This window comes from Podarcis erhardii (assembly GCF_964252035.2).
Source record: "Podarcis erhardii genome assembly, chromosome: 7".
In the NCBI taxonomy this organism is placed as follows: Eukaryota; Metazoa; Chordata; class Lepidosauria; order Squamata; family Lacertidae; genus Podarcis; species Podarcis erhardii.
Window position 1 is genome coordinate 44,751,221 of NC_138511.1, and position 21,260 is coordinate 44,772,480.

Consider the following 21,260-nt stretch of genomic DNA (forward strand, 5'->3'; position numbering starts at 1 on the left):
TGGGATGCCTGCTCCCTTTATTTTCGCTAAGCACATAAAGCTGACCATGTATAAGCTAAATATATGTTTGTTAAGAGCATATCAGCGAGCAAAAAACAAATTAAGAATTATCCATATTGCTCGTAATGTCTTTCTTGTGGGGGGTGAGATGGTGTGTGGGCTTCAATTAAACCGCTAGAGTCAAACTATGGCCAAGAGTGAAGAGAAACTGAGGGCAGAGATCTGCCAGGCTGCGGTTCTCAGCAGTTCATGGCTATATTGGAAATGTTTGCCTTTTGACCATCACCATCCATGCTTCACCATGTCTGGCAAAATAATTTCTCTCTCTCCAATATCAGACCAAGTATTCCAGTAAGAAATGATAGAAGTACCTCTTTTACCCCTCCCCACACAAGTGCCTGGATCAGGGTGAGGGGGCATGCCATCTTCCCTGAAACAGGAATGAGAGACTGGCTATACTGGCAGGGTCAGCATCTACTTTGCAGGTCCAGGAAAAAGTACAAACTCATTTAGAGACCTAGTCTCATAATTCCTGTCACATCCATCTGGATCCCATTGATCTTTCCTTGCTCCCCACCCCCCACCCCAATGCTTCAGAGGCTCCTTCCTCTCCTGGCCTGTCACAAGAGGTGCTGTTAAATCAAAAAGGCAGCTTTAATCTTTCTGCTGTCTGACAAGGAGGGAGCAAAAGCTGGTGTTGGAACAAGAGCCCCTTGGAGTCAAACAGAGAGCTCCCTGGTGATGCTGCCAGCAGCCCTTCCCTTTCCCGGCTTCATGTGGAAGTTATTCATAAGCATCCTCATCTCTTCTCCATTGGTCTCACTGATCAAAGACGGGAAATGGGAAACCCTTCTTGAAAAGTTGACTCTCCACTTCCAGCTCTTAACCTGAGAGGTGGGAGGGAGGGCAGGCACTTTCTTTGCCAGCACCCGTCTATGCATTTAGTAGGGGTTTTAAATTCTTCTGCAGCCCCATTTGAAAACAAAATGAAACCCACAGTTGGAGGCAGCAATGCTTCTGAATACCAGTTGCTGGAAATCACAGGAGAGGAGAGTGCTCTTGTGCTTGAATCCTGCTTGCTGGTTTCCCACAGGCACTTGCTTAGATCACTGCAACCTCTACGTTAGATTATTGCAATGTGTTATGCATAAGGCTACCTCTGAAGACAGTTCGGAAACTTCAGCTGGTACAGAATTCGGTGGCCAGGTTGCTCAGCGGGACAAGACAGTGATCTTGTCCTGACTGCACTGGCTGCCAATCAGTTTCGAGGCCCAATTCAAAGTTCTGTTTTTGACCTATAAAGCCATAAATTGCTCAGACCACAATACCTCAAGGACCACCTCTCTCTGTATGAACCCAGCCAGACCCTGAGATCATTCTGTGAGGCCCATCTTTGTGAGCCTCCTCAGGAGAGGTCTGGAGAGTGGTAACACAAGAATGGGCCTTTTCTGCAGTGGCTCCCCACTTGTGGAATGTTCTCCCCAGGGAGGTTCGGCTGGTGCCTTTGTTATACAGTACACCTTTAGGCACCAGGCAAAAACATTCCTCATCAACCAGGCCTTTGACTGATTAACATCCTATATCCTTTTAAATATGTTGGTGGAAGGGGGAAATTATTGGTTTGTTTTCTTCCTGTTCTTGCTTTTATTATGTATTTTGTGTTTTTTATATTGTAATTTTATGTTGTGAACTGCCCTGAGATCTACAGATGAAGAGCAGTATACATATTTTAACAACAACAACAATCTGGTTAGCCACTGGGAGAACAGGATGCTGGACTAGATGAGCCATTAGCCTGATCCAGCCAGCTCTTCATATGAGATGGGGTGGATCTAGAGAAAGTCTTGGGCATGCAAAGGAAGGAGCCACAAGCTTTCCCCCCCCCCCCCAATACTTCAACCCACCATTGTTCTATTCTGCAATGGACACTGTGAAGATAGCTGGGAATTGGGAAAACAGCTGGGCTCCTCATAAAGGAAGTTTTGGCCCACAGAAGAGATACTTAAGTCAATCACCTCATTTAAAATATAGAAAATTCAGAAGAGCCTTCCTGCAGCTGGTTCAGAACAAAGGGGCCCATCTAGTTGTCCAGCCACCCCTTCTCATAGGGACCAACCAGATGCAAGTAGGACTTAAGTGCAACATTAGTGCTCTGCTCACTTGTGCTCCCCAGCAACTGGTGCAGACTGTGTTGGACTGCAGAGGTAGGACGTAGCCTGATCCTCCATGATTTGTTTAATGCCCTTTTTAAAGTGGTCCAAGTTGGTGGCCACTACTATTTTGTGTGGTCATGAATTCTATCATCTAACTATTTGTAGTATGAACTTTCTGTTGCTTGTTCTGAAACATCTAATACTGGACAACCTCCATCAAGTTCTAGTGTTGTGAAAGGGAGATAAACCTCCACGCATAATTTTTCACACCACCTTGCCCATTATTTTTTCTAAGCTAAAAAGCAGCTGTGTGTGTTTGTGCACATTCTGATTTTGACTGCAGCTGCAGCACTGGAAGCAGGATCTTTCACCCTCTCCCCATGGCCATTTGCAAATCTCAATCCCCAGGACCTAAGCTGCTATTAAACCTAATATGGAAGAAAGGGTATGTTCCTGTATTCCTTTCTCTCTCTCCAGCAAGATTATTGGCTATGGTCTTTTTACTGGGGGGAGGGGGAGGATATTCAGACTGATAAACATTGTGAGGGGAGTTAAATGACACCCCTCACCTGGGATGCATTGGGTGGTCCACTTGTGGCTCTCTGGAATCGCATCTGATTTCGTCCTAAGCTGCAGACAGCAGAAAAATGATTGTGGTGTGTGTGTACATTTCCCAACATCCTTATAGTGCAGATGGCCAAGAAGTTGGCAGGGCATCATTACGCTGCCATGGGAGACTGAGGGTTGGTAATATTTACCTTTGTGCAGGTTGGAAGACAGCAAGAATGCAAGTTGCAGAGGACTCAAAACACAATCAAACTCAATGGTGTGATCATTGTCGAGTCTACTTCTCTGCCTCCATTGCATCCTTGATGTCTTGTGCAACAGAACCACTTTTAGAGTGGCACAGGGCCTTTCATGTTTTGGCCTAAAGGTGGCAGAACCTTCAGTAGTCTGATGTGATTTATCTGCAAGGTGTTTTGAGGGTAAAATTGCTTGTATCCATTGGTACCTGGACTCTGCTATTGCAGCAGGTCAATTTCCAGGGATGTGGAGAGGGTGGTTCCTCATGTGTACATGGGTGAGTTTCTGTTGATAGGGCTCAAGGATGTGGATAAAGTAATTCAATGGGTGCATTGACCATTTGCATTTTTGACCCTTGTGGCTGATATCTGAGAAGGAGGAGACCACCAACTAGACCAAGGAGGTAATCTCTCTCAGAGAGGCAGTGGTCCCAGGCTCTCTAAAAGACGGCAGTGAGATCTCTCCTTAGGAAAACCTCTGTGACCCAGAATACTTGAACAGTTATAGGCAAATGTATCCTTCCTGGGTACTATTTTTTAGTAGGTGGTCAATGACTAGTTCCAAGGACTCTTGGATGAGATTGATTTACTAGATTCATTTCAGTTGAGTTTCAGACCCTGTTTTGGCACTAAGACCACCTTGGCCACTTTATATAATGACAGGAAAGGGAGATGATGTATTTGCTGATTCTCCTTGACCTCTTGGCAGCTTTCAATACCCTCAACCATGGTAATCGTCTTTGAGGACTATCTGAGTTGGGACAGGGGGCACTGTCTTGCAATAGTTCTGCTGTTCTATGGTGGTGTTTGGGGTATGTTTTCAGCCCCATGAGCCTCTTATGTGGGGTTCTGCAGTGTTTAGTTTTATCCCCCATGCTTTTTTAACACCTGAAACTGCCACTGGGCCATCAATTAAGCTCCATCCATATAGGTGGCACCAAATGGCACCTATCAGCTTCAGCTGGTAGCCCAGATGTCGTCCTATATGGATAGGGATAGTCTTGCTTCAGCTCTGGTAATCCCCACATTGCATTATATGTAAGGCTGCTAATGAAGACAGTTTGGAAACTACATCTAATGCAGAATATATCTGCTTCTCAGTGAACTGAAACAAGAAAGCATGAACATATACCATGGGTTTTGGCCTGACTACACTGGCTACTTATTTGTTTCTGGGCCCAATTCAAAGTGCTGTTCTTAACTTTTAAAGCCTTATACGACTCGGAACCTCTATGCCTAAAGGATTGCCTTTCCCCCATATATGTTTTATAGATTTAGATCCCACTCTTCTTCCAAAATGGAGGTCAGGATGGCATACCATAAACATTTACAGGGTGCTTTCCCCAGAGAGGCCAACTTTGTCAACATTTCAGTCCCAGGGAAATACGTTTTTGTTTTCCTGGGCATTTCGGTAGCAAACTTGCATTGTTAACTCTATTTTTAACATGTTTATATGGTCTTATCATTTTTTTTTTTTATTTGACTTTGGGGATTTTTAATGAGAAATGTGCCTGTGAGGGTCCAGGCTCTGGGCCTATAGGCCCCGGTGGTCTGTGAGGTTTCTCCTGGAGTTCTTGTCTAACCACCTCAATGATCTCCCTATCTTCCAGAGTCATCTAAGCCCTCACTTAGCCCAGTGGCAGACCTTGGTGTCTCAAATTTCAGTGGCACCCTGTGCAATGCTAAAATTTGGTGCCCTCCAACCTCATTCTAAAGCATAGTTGCAGTGCCCTCGAGGTTCCACTCCCAGTGCAACCAAACCACCTGTGCTTCCCTAAATCCACTTCTGCTCAGCCTCCACATCTGGTGACCTTGCAGTTGCAGACTCTGGGTCCAGACCAACTTTCATGACCACCACAGATTTAGTTGAAATAAGCCTTGGAAAAAGAATATTGCATAGCTCTCAAGTCACTAGCGACAGAACTGGAATGCCAATATTGAGAATTGCTTCCCTGGAATTTAGGGGGGGTGGGGAGGATTAAAAAGCAGCCTTGTAGATGAGAGTGAAGCAGCCTTGTAGATGAGAATCCATTTTAATGACAGAGACAGGAGGAAGATGATGGGAAACTTGTAATTTTGGCAAGAAAGGGGGAGGGGTAACAGCAGGTGTGTCAGGAGGATGATCTACTTCAGAGCAGAAGACTAAGTGGCATTTGACATTTTAACCAAGTGCCTAAAGGTCACAAACTGGTGATATTAGAGGAGGTTTTCAACTATCCTAATAAGCAAAGGTGCTTGAGAAAAAAATGGGTAGTGAACAAGCAGTGTGATTTCTCAGTAATGATCTAATCACAATTTTTTTTTTAAAAAAAGCAGAAAAGGAATGCATACCTTGTTGGAAAGGTAAATGGCACAAGAACTGCAGTTCTTTGAATGTGAGGACAAATAATTTATGAAGCTGGTAGGGCAGCTGGGCATTTCAAGAAGGGATTGGAAGAACTCAGAGAAAGCTCCACTGGTTTACTTGGAAAATGGAATCTCCACATCCCTGAAGTGTGTCTGCGTCTCAGAATTTACAAAGCAACAAGGGGAAAACTTTCAAGGACTGTCAGAAGAAAAAGAAGGTATTCAGTGAACCATTCCTTGCTCAGCACCATATCTGTTTAAGACTTGAAGCAGAGAAAGGCAGAGCAAGATGAGCCAGAGGCAGCAACAGCTTTGCTACACAAGCCAGAGAACAACCTAGCCAGAGAGGATGCTGCCCTCTCATCCTTCAAAAGAATCCAGAGGAGGCAGAGTGGTGCCATATGATGCAGGATGCTGCCCTAGACATGTTGTAGGTCTCTGGCTGGCTGCTCACTTCTGCCCACTTTGCCTTCAGCTGTGAAAAAGGGAGAGGAAGCTGCCAGGGACACTCATCGTGCCATTTGTTGTATACGCCCCCCCCCCCAGCAACATCAGGGAGTTGATGTTGAAGTTGATGGCTTGCATGCCACTGTCCTTCCATCTCTCCAACTTTAATCAAAATGGCTCTCTCTTTGCTAACTGTGTTTATTCATTATTGTTCCAAGCAAATTTTCCCATATTTTTATAACACTACAAACAAAAGCTATGAAGGCTAGGATGGGCTGGCAGGGTAGAGAGAACAGAAGAAGTGGCTTATCCTACACTGTAGAGAATCCATTTACTCAGCGATTGGTACATTCAGCACCTCAAGCATCCCTGGCCCTATCAAGCAATGTCTTTTACACACCGAGACTGCCTTGTTTTTAGTTGGCTGAGGGGCAAGAAGACACTCTTGCTGGAAATGTTCGTACCTCAACATGCAGCAGCAGAGTGATGGCTTCTTGGCAAAAGTAGGACCCCTTCTGTCTCCTCCATGAAATCTCTGCAGCTTTTGCAAATGCTGCTTAAAAAGCAAATTGTTTATATTAGAAATACATATGTACCAGCAGTTATTTTCAGGGGCAACAGAAACTCAGTGCAAGCAGCAATGCAGCTGCATGACTATTCCTTATAAAGCAGCCCTAGATGAAGATCCTTTCGGGCTGGAAGCAGAAAACCCAAAGGAAGCACAGACGCACCCCCATGCCAAAAGCATATTCATATTAAACAGCCGAAAATGTGCTAGTCCTTAAATGCTCCCCCCCATCTGCTACCTTAGGTGGATAGAGCAGTTTGAGGTTATGTCTACTAATCCCAGGAGGCTCACTACTCTGTGGATGGAAGACTAGCATCCTGTTACGTACATGTGTATGAAAAATAGAGGGGGTGGTGGTACTGGGATGAATCCTTCAAGGGTGGGGGTTTTTTGGCTTTTTGTTTTGGTTGGATGCTAATTTTTGGAAAACACCCAAATTGCCCTATTCACAGCTTTTATAGATCAACTCCCTTTTCTAGAAGACTTGGCTCCAACAGTTTTAAAAAGGTGAGTAAGATACCAAGTGTATACAAGTGTATAAAATTATGCATGGCATGAAAGCAATGGGTACCACTAACTAATGAACAACTAATGAAACGGAATGTTGGATTCAGGACAGACAAAATGACACTCTTCATGCAGTGTAGTCATGGAATTCACTCCCATAGAAGGCAGTGAAGACCACCATCTTGGATGGCTTTAAAAGACTAGACAAAAAAGGGCTATCAGTGGTGATGCTCTGCCTTGATGGTCAGAGGCAGTACGTTTCTCAGTATCACTTGCTGGAAACTGCAGGAAGGGTGAGTGCTCTTGTGCTTGGGTCCTGCTTGTAGGCTTTTCATAGGCATTTGGTTGGCCACTGTGAGAGCAGGATACTGCACTAGAAGGGCCACTGGCTTGATTGAGCAAGCTCTTCTTAGGTTGTTCTTATTCTTAATAATAATAGAATAAAAGAATTGTAGAGTTGGAAGGTACCATGAGGGTCACCTAGCCCAACCCCCTGCAATGCAGCAATCCTTTTGCCCAATGGGCAAGGGGAGGGGGCTTGAACCCACGACCCTGAGATTAAGTCTCATGCTCTACTGACTGAGCTACCCTACAGGCCATAGTAATACAGCAAAACAATGCTTTTGAGGTTTCTCCCTCCCCTTAAAATCAAGTGGTATATAAATTTAATGAAATACATAAAACAAGAAAAAATGGTGCACAGGTGTCTATCTTCTTACGGTGGCTGGACAATTCTAGGCTTTGAGATAGGAAAGAACTCAGAGGTCTGCCTATGGGGCTTTCCCATACTATAAGACCAGCCAAGGATCAGCTACCAACCTGCACATCTCTTAAGCCCTCCCTGCCAAAAGAGACGGGGCAGCAAATCAGCCACTTACCTCTTTGCTTTGCACTTGAGGAGATGGAGACACTGTCCCCTCATTCCACTTTCACCCAGCATGCTCCTAAGTCTCTTGAAGTAATCTGTGAAACGGAAGGGCTGGGAATTCTTTCTTAGGCACTTGGGGAAATTCTGATTTTGGAACACTTCATTTCCCAGAGGCAAGAAACTGAGCTAATGCCACCCTTCCCCAAACTGTGTCACCTATTAGCGGTAAGAAAGTCCTCCTGCAGAGCCACTTAGGCTTCACAGAACTGTAGCACACACTCTGCCTGGGCGCTAAGACACACTTGAACAAGAGGCAGCAGCTCTCATGCACTTACCCAGGGGATTTGCTGTCACAGACATTCTTCCCACATACTGTCCCCCACGCATAAAAGTGCTCCCTTTCGTAGGACAGACAGGCACTCACATTCACACATACCCGGGGACAGCAGAGACAAGAGCTTTTGCTCATTTTTTTAATGTATCACAATGAGCAGGAAACATACTTGATGAAATATTTTCAAAGGAGTATATTCAATTACCATCTACAATCAACTTAACTATGACAACAAAGTGTTTTGTGACAAAATCTTTTTTTTTTAAGAGTTCCGTGTGGTTTCTGTTTTTGTCCGTCTCCATGTATTTTGGTACAGTTCGAGATCAGCATTGTTACAGTAACAAAAAAGCTAACAAGACTACATTATAGAAAAACACCAAGAACATCATTTTTGGTTTCACTTGCTCTAGTTTTTGTACATTGCAAAGGCTGTTCATATACCTCTTCACCTCATTTATGCTTTCTGTTTTATCCAGATTGTCCCCACCCCCCGCCCCCGAATCAAACAAATGAAAAATAGTCAAAAACTTTGTGTTTCACAGTGGGCAGGATTTCCAGCGCCAGCAATCCAACCAAATATCTCATGTTCTCCTTCTGTTTAAGAGAGTCCCAGACTGCCACCCTTTGTGCTGGCCTGCACAGGGGCCCTGCTGCACCTCAGTCATCACCTGCCTGCCTACCTGGCACGGTCTTGGTTGGAACCAGAGCCAGCAACATTCCACTTCTTCAGAACACTCTGCTCAATAATGCCATGCTTGTGTTTTCCGTTCTATCACTTGGCTTAAATTCCAGCATCAAGGGAGAGCTGTTAAAAACAAAATGACATCTCCGCAGTGTGAACGGTGGCTCAGGTAAGAGGCCAATTCCATGGGAAAGAAGAGGCTGGAGGATTTTGCAGCCCAGGCACCAAATACTGGCTGGCACAGATGCCTCATTCCCACCCCCACTTCCCAGCACTACTCTGGGTGCTGCTTAGTGCAGCTGCTCCTCCTTCCCTGCTGAGCTTCTGCAGAACCCAAGTGCCAACCCACACAACCCAAAATGGCAGGGTGGGAGGAGGCAGAGGATGGCTTGGAGGGGCTGCTTGGCTCAGGGAGCTCTATGAACTCCATGTTGGCTGTGGGAGCAGGAGAGAGGAGAGGGGCAGCAGGGGAGGCTGCTCTGCCCTTCTAGGACAGAGACGTCTCTCATCAGACTGGGAGAGTCTCCCCCCACACAGAGGAAGAGTTATCAGAAAATGCACTGAAACACTATTTGGAGTGGGAGGAGGAAGATTGCACCCTGTGTGATTAATCTACGGGAGTGGGGCAGGGGAAGGGGGAGGGAGGGAGGGAGAAGGGGAAATAAACAAAATGATTTCAAAGCAGACCACGCAAACCTGACAGGTAAAGCTAGTGTTTAACTGGCAACTTATACCACACAGAGAACCAAAACAAAACAAAAAACTTCTATATGATACAGAGTAACATACAAGTTAAATGGCAAAAAATATATATATATATCTATATATTTTTCATAGAATTACAAACAAGATAAAATAATGGAAACAAAAACTGTACAACTTTAAAATTTAAAAAATGTTCATCTCAAGCAAGGGAAAAATACAAGGATCTTTGTAAAAAGGGAAAACAGCAACATTTTGTCCGCTTTTGACACCTTATGCTACAATTGGATACTGGCAGGAATATTCAATGGTACTCTTTTTAGTACGGTCTACTTAAAAAATTAAAAAAAGGAACTTGCATTGTGCATCAGTCTAGTCAGAAATATGTACACCAGTTCAAGGTTAAGTCTTCCATTAAGCTAAAGACAAAAAAGGCATGAAGAGTCCTGGCTTAGGGAGGGAAGGAGAGAGGAGGAGGAGGAGGACGCTGCTGCTGCTGTCCATTGGTCAGTCTGCCTGCCTGCCCACCCGCCCTTCCTCTCTGGGATGGAACACACCAGCCTCACCCAGGGGCTCTGGCAGCTTCCACAGTTTGCAGGCTGGGGAGAAGGGAGGAAGGGAAGAGAAGTCTGAAGTAGAAAGAAGTGCCCCTTCCCTCCCCCTCCCCCCATTCACAGTCTAGTTCCCTTTTGAAACACAAGGAAGATGGTCAGGAAGAGGAGGAGGCGGCCTTTCACTATTGAGGGTGGGTGCAGGGAGGGAGAAGGGAATGTTGACCTTTGGCTAGGAAGTGACCATGCAAGGCCTGCTTGTCTCCAAACTCTACATTGTAGCAGCACAAAGTTTTCCTTTCAATGTCCGGACCAGAGAAGATGCCACCAGGAGCAGAGAGAGATTTGCACCAGGCCCCAAATGCTTTTTGTTGCCTGCCCCTCTGGGGCTCACACGACACTAGCAGCGACACCACCCTAACAACGCAGGAGCATCGTGTTGTTTGTTGCAGTTGCAGGAAGGGTTGCTCCTCTGCTTGCAGAAGAAGCACAGAGAACAACCTACATGCATGTTTTTCTTTATGAGTTCCTTTATTTAAACTGATTCTTGTGGCGGTAATCAGAAACAAATCCTCAAGTCAAAAGAATCCTTTTTGCTCATTCTGCACCAGTGGTGAAAAGGGTTTGTCTTTGGATTTTATTTAAAGCATGAATTTTCTTTTCGAGGAAAGAAAAACAAAACAGAAAAACAAAACAAAACCCACCCACACATGCACGCGCGCACACACACGCACAAGCACACACACACATATATAACAAAAAGTCCTTGGAAAAAGGAAGAAGTGCACCCTAATTACCCAAAGAGAAACAAAGGCCTACAGTTCCAAAATGGAGCCTTTGAAGCATTTACAAAATGAGGAAAGGAAGCCAAAAGAAGAAGAAAAAGAAAAGAAGAAGACAGAGTTAAGTGCACAAGGGTAACAGACATGTATACACCTTAAAAAGTTTTGAACCCCCAACAAAAATATTCTGCAAGGGATCCTACTGACCCCCTTTGAAACCCTTTGAATTTTTTCTTTAGTTTTTATAAAATAATTCTGCAGCTGCCCTCTAAGAAATGAAGGCAGTGACCATAAGTGGAAGATTACAGGATGGAGAAGGGAGTCAAGGTACAAAGGGGGAGGGGAAGCTTCGGCGAGCGAATCGATGGGTTGTAATCTAGCTGGCTAGGAATGAACAAGACAACATCCAATGAGAAGCCGTCAGCTGGACCAATACAAAAGCTAAATGTACACAAAAGGGGTTTTTCTTTTAAATCTACCATACTGCTTCAGTTCATTTCCAATGCAACAATCTACTCAACACCAAAAATGGTCATATCTATCATAAATACAGAAAGTCAGTTGTTTTAAAACTTATTTTTAAGCTCCAAGTCCTTAACACTTTTTGCGTGTTGTTGGGTTTGTTTGTTTTTCTGAAAAGTGGGAGTGCTGAACTTTTCCCCTTGAAATTGGCTTCAGCAGAAAAGCTACCCTTAAAATCCCCAGAAAGCTAACACAGTTCACATTGTTTGTCTCTTGAAGACTTTCTGCCCATTTTTAAATTAACAAAAAAAATCCTTTTCTTGGAAAAAAAAATCAAAACCAAAAAAGAAATTATATATATATATATTTATATAAAACAATGATTCTGAAAACCGAACAAAGTGTGAGCGATTGACCTGAGAATAAAAAGACGTTACATTTCTTTTTTTTTTCCTTTTAGCAAGCCATTGGTATTTGAATGCTAAGATAGCAAGAAATTTAAAACGGTAACAAGGTGGTCTGCTTTCCCATACAGTTATGCCGGCCTCTGCTGTGCTCTCAAAGGGGGGGGGGCTGGGGCTCCACAGACAGACAGAAAGACCCCGGAGAGGCAACCAGGGTGGGGTAGGGGGCTTGGGCCTTCCAGACCAACACAGCACAGCCGAAATGCAAAAAGAAAGCAATGGAAAATCTGCCGGCATCGGTATATGGGAAAACAACCCACACTTCTCTCTTCTTTTTTTCTTTTTCTTTTTTTTGGTTAGAAGCTTTGGAATTGCAGTTAGTCTATTTTTGAAATTGGTTTGTTAATTTTTTTTTTAATTCATTTTTTTAAATTGTTCATCTTCAAAGCTTACAATCTAAAGGTGTCCATTTCTAGGCTAGTGAGACCACCGTCCTTGGGGCAGCTTGGCTCCTCAGGCCTCTCCGCCGGGCTAGCCGGTCCATTGGACTTTTGGCTAAGATCCGAGTCAGACTCCTCCAAATAGTCATCTGTTGGCATCGAGGGCTGAACCCCTGAGGTGCTGCATGAACTTGAGGTAACCGTTGAAGATGAGGAGAGAGGAGGAGGAGGAGGCTTCCCCAGAGGAGCCTGGGGGACCACTTGAGGCCAAGACTTTCTGGAGGTGTGGGGGGAAGCTGAGGACGGGGGGGAGGGGCTGTCATTTGAGTGAGCGGCAGACTGCGAGGTAGATGCGGTGCTAGGGTCGGGGAGGCAGGCGGAGTGAGGTAATAGACTGGGGTGCTCTTTGGCGTTTCTTGCTGCTCTTGGGATTGTTCGATGTTTGTGCGAGGCAGACTCGAGATGCTGCTGGAGGGCTTCATCCCCGCACACCGTGCTCTCACACGCCACACACTGGTACGAGCTGTTGCCCTTGCTGCTGCCGCCCGTGGGCACATGAAGCACCATCTCTTGCAGATTCACCACAGACTGGCCGAAGAAGCAGAGGGACTTCAGGTGGTCGGTGGCTGCCTCCTGGGTGCTGAAGCCTGCCTGGCACTTCTGGCAGACCAGCCTGTACTGCACCTTTGGAACGATGAAGGGGTCACAGAGGGAGTCCACGGCACTGTTGCTTTCCGTTTCAGGCTCTTCTTGGGGTTTGGGCAGGTGGGGGGACACCTCGCGGGGTGCATTCTTCTGCTCTTCTTGCTTGGGGGATTCTTTGGCAGGGTCTTTTTCTGGGGTAGCAGCCCCTGAGGGGACTGGGGTTTGGCTTCCTTTGGGCTGCTGCTGCTGCAGCTGCAGCAATTTCTGCTGCTGCTGTTGCGCTTGCCTCTGTTGTTGTTGTTGTTGCTGCTGCTGCTGTTGCTGCTGCAACGCTTCTTGCAGGCTCTGTTGATATTGCTGGTACTGCTGCAACAGGGAACCAGGGGACAAGCCGAGCAGGGCTTGTGACAGTGCAGGGCTATAAGGGAACAGCCCCTCCATGCCATACATGGGCTGAAGGTACCCGCTCTGTAAGGCCCCTGGGATCTGAGGGGCATAGTAGGGAGAAAAACCAGGGACAAAGTAGGGGAGGAACTGGCTTGTCAGCAAAGCTGTGGGGTCCGAGTTCAGAGCTGCCTGCAGAGCCTGGAGCTGCGTGGGGTCCACAGAGTACTCCATGGCAGGCAGCGTGGCAGAGAGGGCAGCTGGGGCAGGCACCTCCACTTTGTCCTTCTTGGGTGCCAGCAGGGAATCCCCCTTCCCCCCCTTGGGTGCTTTGTCCTTCTCTTTTGTCTTCTCACTTTCTTTGTCCTTCCGAGGCGCTGGCTGAGGCTGCGGTGGCTGTGGCTGTGGAACCGTGGCCGCTGTGGCTTGTGCTGGGGTGGGGGAGCTCAGGGAGGCCGAAGGTTGTTTATTTGGTAATCCAGAGGTGGGAAGGCCAGGCGAGGGGATGCTTGTGCCGGGTAGACCCATCAGGTTGGGTTTTGGAGAAGTTAAAGCTAGAAAGAAAGGGACAGAAAGAAAGTAAAAGTTAGGTGGAAGACAGGTAGCTAGGCCTGTTCCTAAGCTGGACAATGGACCCAGAAAGGCAAAGACCTTTATTTTGCCTCTGGTTGGAGAAAGAGAGGAGTTGTTGTTGTTGGTACAGAAGAAAAGCTACTTCCCCCTTTGGAGAAGAGGGCTCAGATTATGCAGAAATCCCAAAGGAGGGCAGTTCAGTGAGCGCTGTGCCATGACACCAAGGGTGTGAACAGAGAGTACTGCTGTACCAAGCCCAGAGGCAACAATGGGTCCCAGACTACTAGTATTCCTGGGATAGCTCAGTCGGTAGAGCATGAGACTATTAATTTCAGGGTCATGGGTTCGAGCCCCATGTTGGGCGAAATATTCCTACACTGCAGGGGGCTGCACTAGATGACCCTCATGGTCCCTTCCAACTCTGTAATTCTACGATTCTATTCATTAAAGAATATAAAAAATGTAGAGTAAACATTATGAAGCAAAATTATGAGGCATCATCTCAAGCAATAGTTTTGTGAAATATGAACCTGCTCCTGTTTTTCAGTGAATTTAGCTAATGAGTGAAATCAGTATAGAGATATAGAGATATTCAGAGTCACACAAGCCCAACAGAAGACCAAAAATAAAATTTAAAAATGACCCAGGAAGTCCCTTCTGGAGGGACTTCCTGAATCATTCTGAAGTCATTTTTTAGCCTTCTTTAGTACCTGTGTCACACTAGATTTTCTGTAGATTCAGGAAATGGAGAAGGACTGCCAGGTTCATTTGGAAGGGACTTTTTGGTTCATTTTGAAACTATGTTTTCATCTTCCCTAGTAGAGAAGTGATTCTTGTCCAGAGAAAATAACTGAAAAATCCAGCTGTGACTGGGCAACAGCATGGCCACCAAAGAGCAAAAAGGCAGAAATTCATGCTCTTTCTAACTCAGCTTTTTTTTAAATGCAGAAATGTTGCCTATTCTGCTTGTTTACATTAAAAAAATTACTGGGTTAATGCAAACACAAGTGCAAATAAAATCCATCTTAATATTGTGGTGAAGAAAGCATGGGTTACATTAGTAGCTGAGAGTTGCTATGTTAATTTTGCTAGAGCAGAGGCTGAGAGAGAGAAATAGATCTCAATCCTATGGTGTAGTTCAGGGTTAAACAGTTTTTGTGTGTGCTGGATTGGGACTATTTTTTGGGAGAATCCAGTTGTGGGGTAGGGTTGTAAAGTTCATTGTTCAACATGGGATGGGGGAAGGGGGGGTAGGGGGATTATTGTGGGTGGATAGTTGCTGCTAATATAAATTAATGGCAGCTTCATTTCCAAGGCTCATGCCCCCTTTGTTAAAAAATAAAGAAAAAAGAAGCCATTTGAACATTGCTGCAATTACTAGAAGGTATAAATGAATAATAACAAATGCTCTTAGAATGCACTGGTTGCTTTTAAATAATTTAATATTGACTCTATCTAAACATGCCACTGTAAACCCTCAGCCAATTTTGACCACGTCTCCCCTCCGCCATCTGAAATATCACACTTAGTTTTGCACTGAATGTTGTACTGCCAACCTAACCCACAGAAAGTGGGGAACCTCTAGCCTGCGGGCTAATGTTGGCCAGCTAAGTCTCCCCACTTGGCCTGCAAGGATGCTTTGGGTAATGATAATCAGTGCTCACCTGCCCAACACTTGATGCCATACATGCTATCAGGTATGAAGCAGGTACGGGCAGAGATTCGAAGGTACAACTGGGAGATTAAAGTGAGCTCCCAATTTTCCTTTGCTGGAGAAAAGTACACTCTCATGATCCATCAGCTGATCTGCAGTGGGAGTGTGTCATGCTTCAGAAGGGGGAAGTGGCTTCCACCATGTGTGTGAGGGATCTCCAATTTAGCAGCAAATTCAGTGGCAACAGTTTCTCCCTCCCAGCACTGCTCTTTGAACCTCATATTTCTGGATATTCAAAGAGCAATGTGTGGCTGTTTGTAAAAGAGTTTTCAAATAGCCAGTGCTGAAATAAAAAACAGTGTCACCTGATGTCATTGTGATGTCAGGTGATGGACAGGTGGGCAGCTCCATCCACCTGTCAAATTTAATGCACGGAGAAATAAGAATCTGGCTCACCGGCTAGGAGAGGATTCCCTGCCCCAAACCACAAGAATATAACTGGTTTATAGCTCAATAAACTGGAGTTCTTTGCATAGTTTAGTACTGGCAATAGGGTCTTGTACTTTTAACAGCTGTGTGGTAGGCAGAAATTCAACAGATCAAGCCTTTTCTAGTAAGGAAGCAAATTATGGAAGAAGCATCATCTGCTGATTTTCTGTTACTCATACCTATTTACTTGTGGGGTGGTGGTGATTCACCTGCAAAAGAGGACACAAATTTGTATATGACACTTAAGTATAGGCAAATTGTATGCAAAGTTATATCCTGTTTTGTGAGTAGGTCAAAAGGAGAAGTCCACACACAATGCATAAATAAGTTGTGATGTTTTCCTCTTGCTCATTGTGGGTACAAGGGAGTGTGGAGAAGGAACGGGGAGAGCTGCTGGAGGGCTCTTAGGGAAGGATGGAATATGTCCCATGACAATGTCTGGTTTTGAACTATTGCCATTTCCAGCTATGTTCTGGGAAAGCTGATGGTGGGAGGGGTGGGCCCATTAGAACACCTTTTCTGGGCAAGTTAGGGGAAGAAGGAAGAGAGCACCTGCAGCAGCCATGACTAGAAGCAGAAGTACCTATCCTGCTACAAATTGCCAAATGCCAACTGTCCAGAGCTATCCAGACCTCTTCAAAAGGCTCTCTCAGTTTAAGGGGCCCCATGTGCAAAACTAGGGGAAGGGCCATTGCTCATTGGCAAAGCAGAGGGTCCCACAGGCAGTTCCTGTTAAAGAATGTAAGGAAAGCCTGCTGGATCAGGCCAAAGACCATCTATTTCTATTATCCTTATAAAAGCATATAAAGACATTACAATGACAGACCATATAAAACTGTTCCAAATTGAAGAGAGCAATATAAATTCAGTAAATGAGGTGGGTCCCACAGAACAAAATACTTTTAACTAGGGTGAAAAGGGTACATCTTCACCTTATGGCAAAAGCTGTGCAATGAAGATGCTCCTCTGCAGGGGACAGAGGCCCACCATTTAGGAGTTGTCCAAAGTTAGAGCCTAAACAGTGGGATGAAGAAGGTAGAATAATAGTGGCGGAGGTCCATGTGGAAAGGAAGAGTTGGATAATTGTGGAAATATATGCCCCAAATGAACAGAAATGAATCTTCTATATTTATTTTTTAAAAACCAGAGGAAAGTCTATTTGAATTATATGATGGAAAAATAATAATAATGGGGGACCTGAATGGGGTCACATCTCTGGAATATGATAGGGCAAATCGAGAAACAAGATCCAAGGAAGGGAAACTGCCAAATTCCGTTTTTTATATGATAAAAAAACATGGACCTAATAGACTTATGGAGATTTACACATCCAACAGAACACGAGTACAAATTTCATTCAAGTTCTCAAAATTCATCAAGTAGAATAGATATACAGTGGTACCTTGGGTTACAGATGCTTCAGGTTACAGATGCTTCAGGTTACAGACTCCACTAACCCAAAAATAGTACCTCAGATTAAGAACTTTGCTTCAGGATGAGAACAGAAATCGCATGGTGGTGGTGCAGCAGCAGCAGCAGCAGCGGGAGGCTCCATTAGCTAAAGTGGTACCTCGGGTTAAGAACAGTTTCAGGTTAAGAACGGACCTCCAGAACGAATTATGTTCTTAACCCGAGGTACCACTGTAGTGTGGGTCTCCAAAGATTTGGGGATGAGGGTGAAAAAGGTGGAGATACACCCAAGAATGATCTCAGACCACAATTTGATATCAGTAAAGATATTAAGGGAGAAACAAAATGGTTACAGATGGAGAATAAATGAGGAATTATTAAACAATTCAGAAATTGTAACCAAAGGGGAAAAGATTCTAAAAGAATATTTTGAATTCAATCTTAATAAAGGGGTAGATGCGAATGTGATGTGGGATGCAGGTAAGGCGGTCATGAGGGGATACATGATCCAACAAAATGCACATCAAAAAGAAATAAGAGAGGCAAAGATCCAAGAGGTATTAAAGGAACTAACAAAAAAGAAAGAAAGAGCTTAGTAAAAAAACAGGTAAGAAAGAGCTATTACAAAGAATTCAAATATTAGCACAACACTCTATGCTAATTAATTACAGAAAAGAAAATTAAAGTGATAAAACAAAAAAGATTTGAATTGGCAAATAAACCAGGGAAGTTATTAGCTTGGCAACTGAAGAAAGAAAAAGAAAAAAGGATAATCAATGGTCTGCTAAAAAAATGGAACCCCCACAACCAATCAAAAAGAGATGACACGAATTTGTTAAATTCTACGTAGATCTTTATAAGAAAGAACAAGAAAGCTCAGAACTGATTGAGAAGCATTTGGAAGAATGTAAACTGGACAAAATATCAGAAGAAAATGCAAAGATTTTAAATACTCCAATATCAATGATGGAAATGCAAAGGGTACTAAGCCAAATTAAGACAGGAAAATCCCCAGGGCCAGATGGTCTGTCGGCAGGATATAAGAAATTTCAAGAGGAGCTAACGCTACCACTCAAAGATATTATGAATAAGGTACTGGAGACAAGAAGGATACCAGAGTCCTGAAAAGAAGCATATATAACTCTGATACCAAAATATGATGAAGGCCTAATGGAACCTAAAGATTATAGACCAATATAATTATTAAATAACTATTACCAACATTTTACGTTGATATTGGTAAATAGATTTAAAATGACTCTAAGAAATTTGATACATGAAGACCAGACGGGTTTTCTTCCTGGTAGACAAATGAAAGAAAATGTTAGGAACATTATAAATGTTTTGGAATACTGAGAAGTCCATAATGAAAAGCAGGCTTTCAATAACGTCTCCTGGCTATTTATGACAAAGTTACAGGAAAAGATGGGATTTGGCAAAACCTTTCTAAAGGGTATAAAATCAATCTATAAAGACTAAACAGCAAATATTATAGTAAATAATATTTCAGAAAAATGTAAGATACACAAAGGGACGAGGAAGGGCTGCCCATTGTCTCCGCTCTTATTCATATTAATATTAGAAGTTTTGGCATAAAATATAAGGCAAAACGATAGAATACTTGGAATAAAAGTGGGACAGCAAAACTATAAATTAAAAGTATTTGTGGATGACTTAGTATTAACTTTACAACATCCGAGTGAGTGCATACCAGAAGTGATAGATGAGAGAGACAGATTTGGAAAACTAGCTGGTTTCAAATTAAATAAAGGAAAAACCAAGATGATGGTTAAAAATATGGACAACCAAGCAAAAAACGATCTAGAAATCATGTATGGGTGAAAAGTAGAGAAAAAAAATTAAATATTTGGGGATCTGGTTAACAACGAACAACTATAATATTTACCAAGATAACTATGTAAGGGTTTGGAAATAAATAAAGAGAAATTTAGAAATATGGAAAAGAATGAAAATATTGTTACTGGCAGGATTTTGGCTATTAAAATGAATGTCCTTTCAAAAATGCTAATCTTATTTCAAAATATCCCAATAATTAACAACCCTAGATCCTTCAAAGAGTGGCAGAAAAATATATCAAGGTTTATCTGGCAGGGAATAAAGCCCAGAATAAAACACAAAGTCATGATTGATATGAACGGAAGAGGAGGCTTCACTCTACCAGACTTCCAAATCTACTTTGAGGCATCATGTTTATGGTGGATAAAAGATTGGATATTGTTGGAAAACATCAAAGGTTTAAATTTGGAAGGACATGGTATACAATTTGGGTGGCATGCCTGCCTATGGCATGGGAAGGCTAAAATTTATAAAACCTTTACAAATCATGCGATCAGAAAAATATATATACAGAGTATGGGAAAAGTACAGAAATCTATTAGAAAAGAAAACACCAATATGGATATCCCTGACTGAAGCCACTGCAAGAAAAGAATATGGACAAACTATGGTTAACATATAAAGAAATCTTAGATCTTTCTGGACAGGAACCAAGGTTGAAAAATCCCGAGGAATTAAAAAAAATTACTAACAGACAGGTTACAGAAACATCAGATAAACAAACTGTTTAAGATGGATAAAAACACTGGATTTGCAGAACGAAAATCCCCAATTCACAAGGGATTTATTAGATATGAAAGTGAAAGTATTATAGAAAAATGTACAAACTGCTGCTAGAGTAGGATACAAAAGAGGAATTTGTGAAATCAAGTATGATTAAGTGGGCACAGGATGTGGGTTATAACATTGATTATGAGCTGTGGGAGAATTTATAGACAGTAAATACGAATTTGATGGCATGTTACGCATTAAAGGAAAATATGATGAAAATGACCCACAAATGGTACCGTATTTAACACCTGCCAAACTAGCGGAAATGTTTAAAAAAGAAAACGGTAAATGTTGGAAATACAATGAAGTAGAGGGATTCTTTTTCTACATGTGGTAATCCTGTAGAGTAATCAAGGAATTCTGGGAAGTAATTTACAATGAATTAAAAAAGATATTGTAAAGAACCTTCCCAAAAAAGCTTGAGACATTCTTTTTGGGAATGGTAACAAGAGAAGTCCCTAAAAACAACAACAACAACAAAAATATTATATGCCACCACTGTGGCCAGAATCTTATTGGCACAAAAGTAGAAAATGGGTATGGTACCCACCAAGGAAGAGTGGTGGTTTACAATGCCTGAATATGCTGAATTGGCCAGCATAACAAGTAGGGTAAGAGAAAAGGAGGATAAAGAATATAAGGACCAGTATAAACAAATAACTAACTTAGCAGGTCTTGAGTAAATCCAGCAGAATAGGAGTTAATAGAATTTAACAGAGGAAGAAATTCGAAGATTAAAAATTTGGAATACGTGACTTAATAGAAAATAAAGAAACCAGGGAAAGGGTGGAAGGGGAGTCACCAGATATTTAGTTGTATGTAGGGATTGATATGAAAGCTGTACAATTGGGGGAGTGGAGGAAAGAGGATGTGGAATGTGTTTTTTGTCTCCGTATTAAAAATGCAAACTACACACACACACACACACACACACACACACACACACACTTAGGGTGTGTGTGTGTGGGGGGGGGGCATCCAGCAATTCTAAGGGACTGCCAAGAAAGCTCCCGTCCTCAGGTAGGGTAGTGTTCATTGATAACTTTCTCCTCCTCCTGTATTATTGTGTCTAATCCTCTTTTTAAAGCCATCCAAGTTGGTGGTGATCTCAGCTAATATATCTGGGAAAGACCTCTATGTCTGCTTTTGACATAGCAGCCAGAGATAAAAGCAGGGGACTAGATGGACCAATGGCCTGAGTGCACAAAGCAGCTTTATATGCAGTCCAGCACACCAGGAAGCTGAATTCAACGTTGAGGTGCTTTCACAAAAACAACCCCCTTTGTCTGCCTTCTGATGGGAGAGTCCCAGGCAGACCCTGAAAGTCTGAATTGTCCCTGTAGTGCAAAAGGTGGCACTTCAGTGCTAAGTGGTAGAATTAATTGCAACTACAGAGCATCAGTTCTGCAAGGATCTGCGCTAGTCACC

At 43.3% G+C, this 21,260-nt stretch overlaps 1 protein-coding gene and 1 long non-coding RNA gene across 19 annotated transcripts in view; one reads left to right on the forward strand and one right to left on the reverse strand.

Moving 5' to 3' along the window:
* Positions 1-3,893: 3,893 nt before the first annotated feature.
* On the forward strand, positions 3,894-5,251 carry LOC309345529. The gene is made up of 2 exons (XR_014158291.1): positions 3,894-4,367; positions 5,188-5,251. It is a non-coding gene; the product is annotated as an uncharacterized lncRNA (long non-coding RNA).
* A 2,900-nt stretch (positions 5,252-8,151) lies between these two features.
* ZFHX3 (zinc finger homeobox 3) overlaps positions 8,152-21,260 on the reverse strand; it is a 349,711-nt gene continuing 336,602 nt past the window's right edge. For all 18 annotated transcript variants that reach the window (XM_081871759.1, XM_081871758.1, XM_081871756.1 and 15 more), the window contains one exon: positions 8,152-13,632. In XM_081871759.1, coding sequence (XP_081727885.1) covers positions 12,059-13,632 — 1,574 coding nt within the window. In that variant the 3' untranslated portion in view covers positions 8,152-12,058. The remainder of the gene's footprint in view (positions 13,633-21,260) is intronic.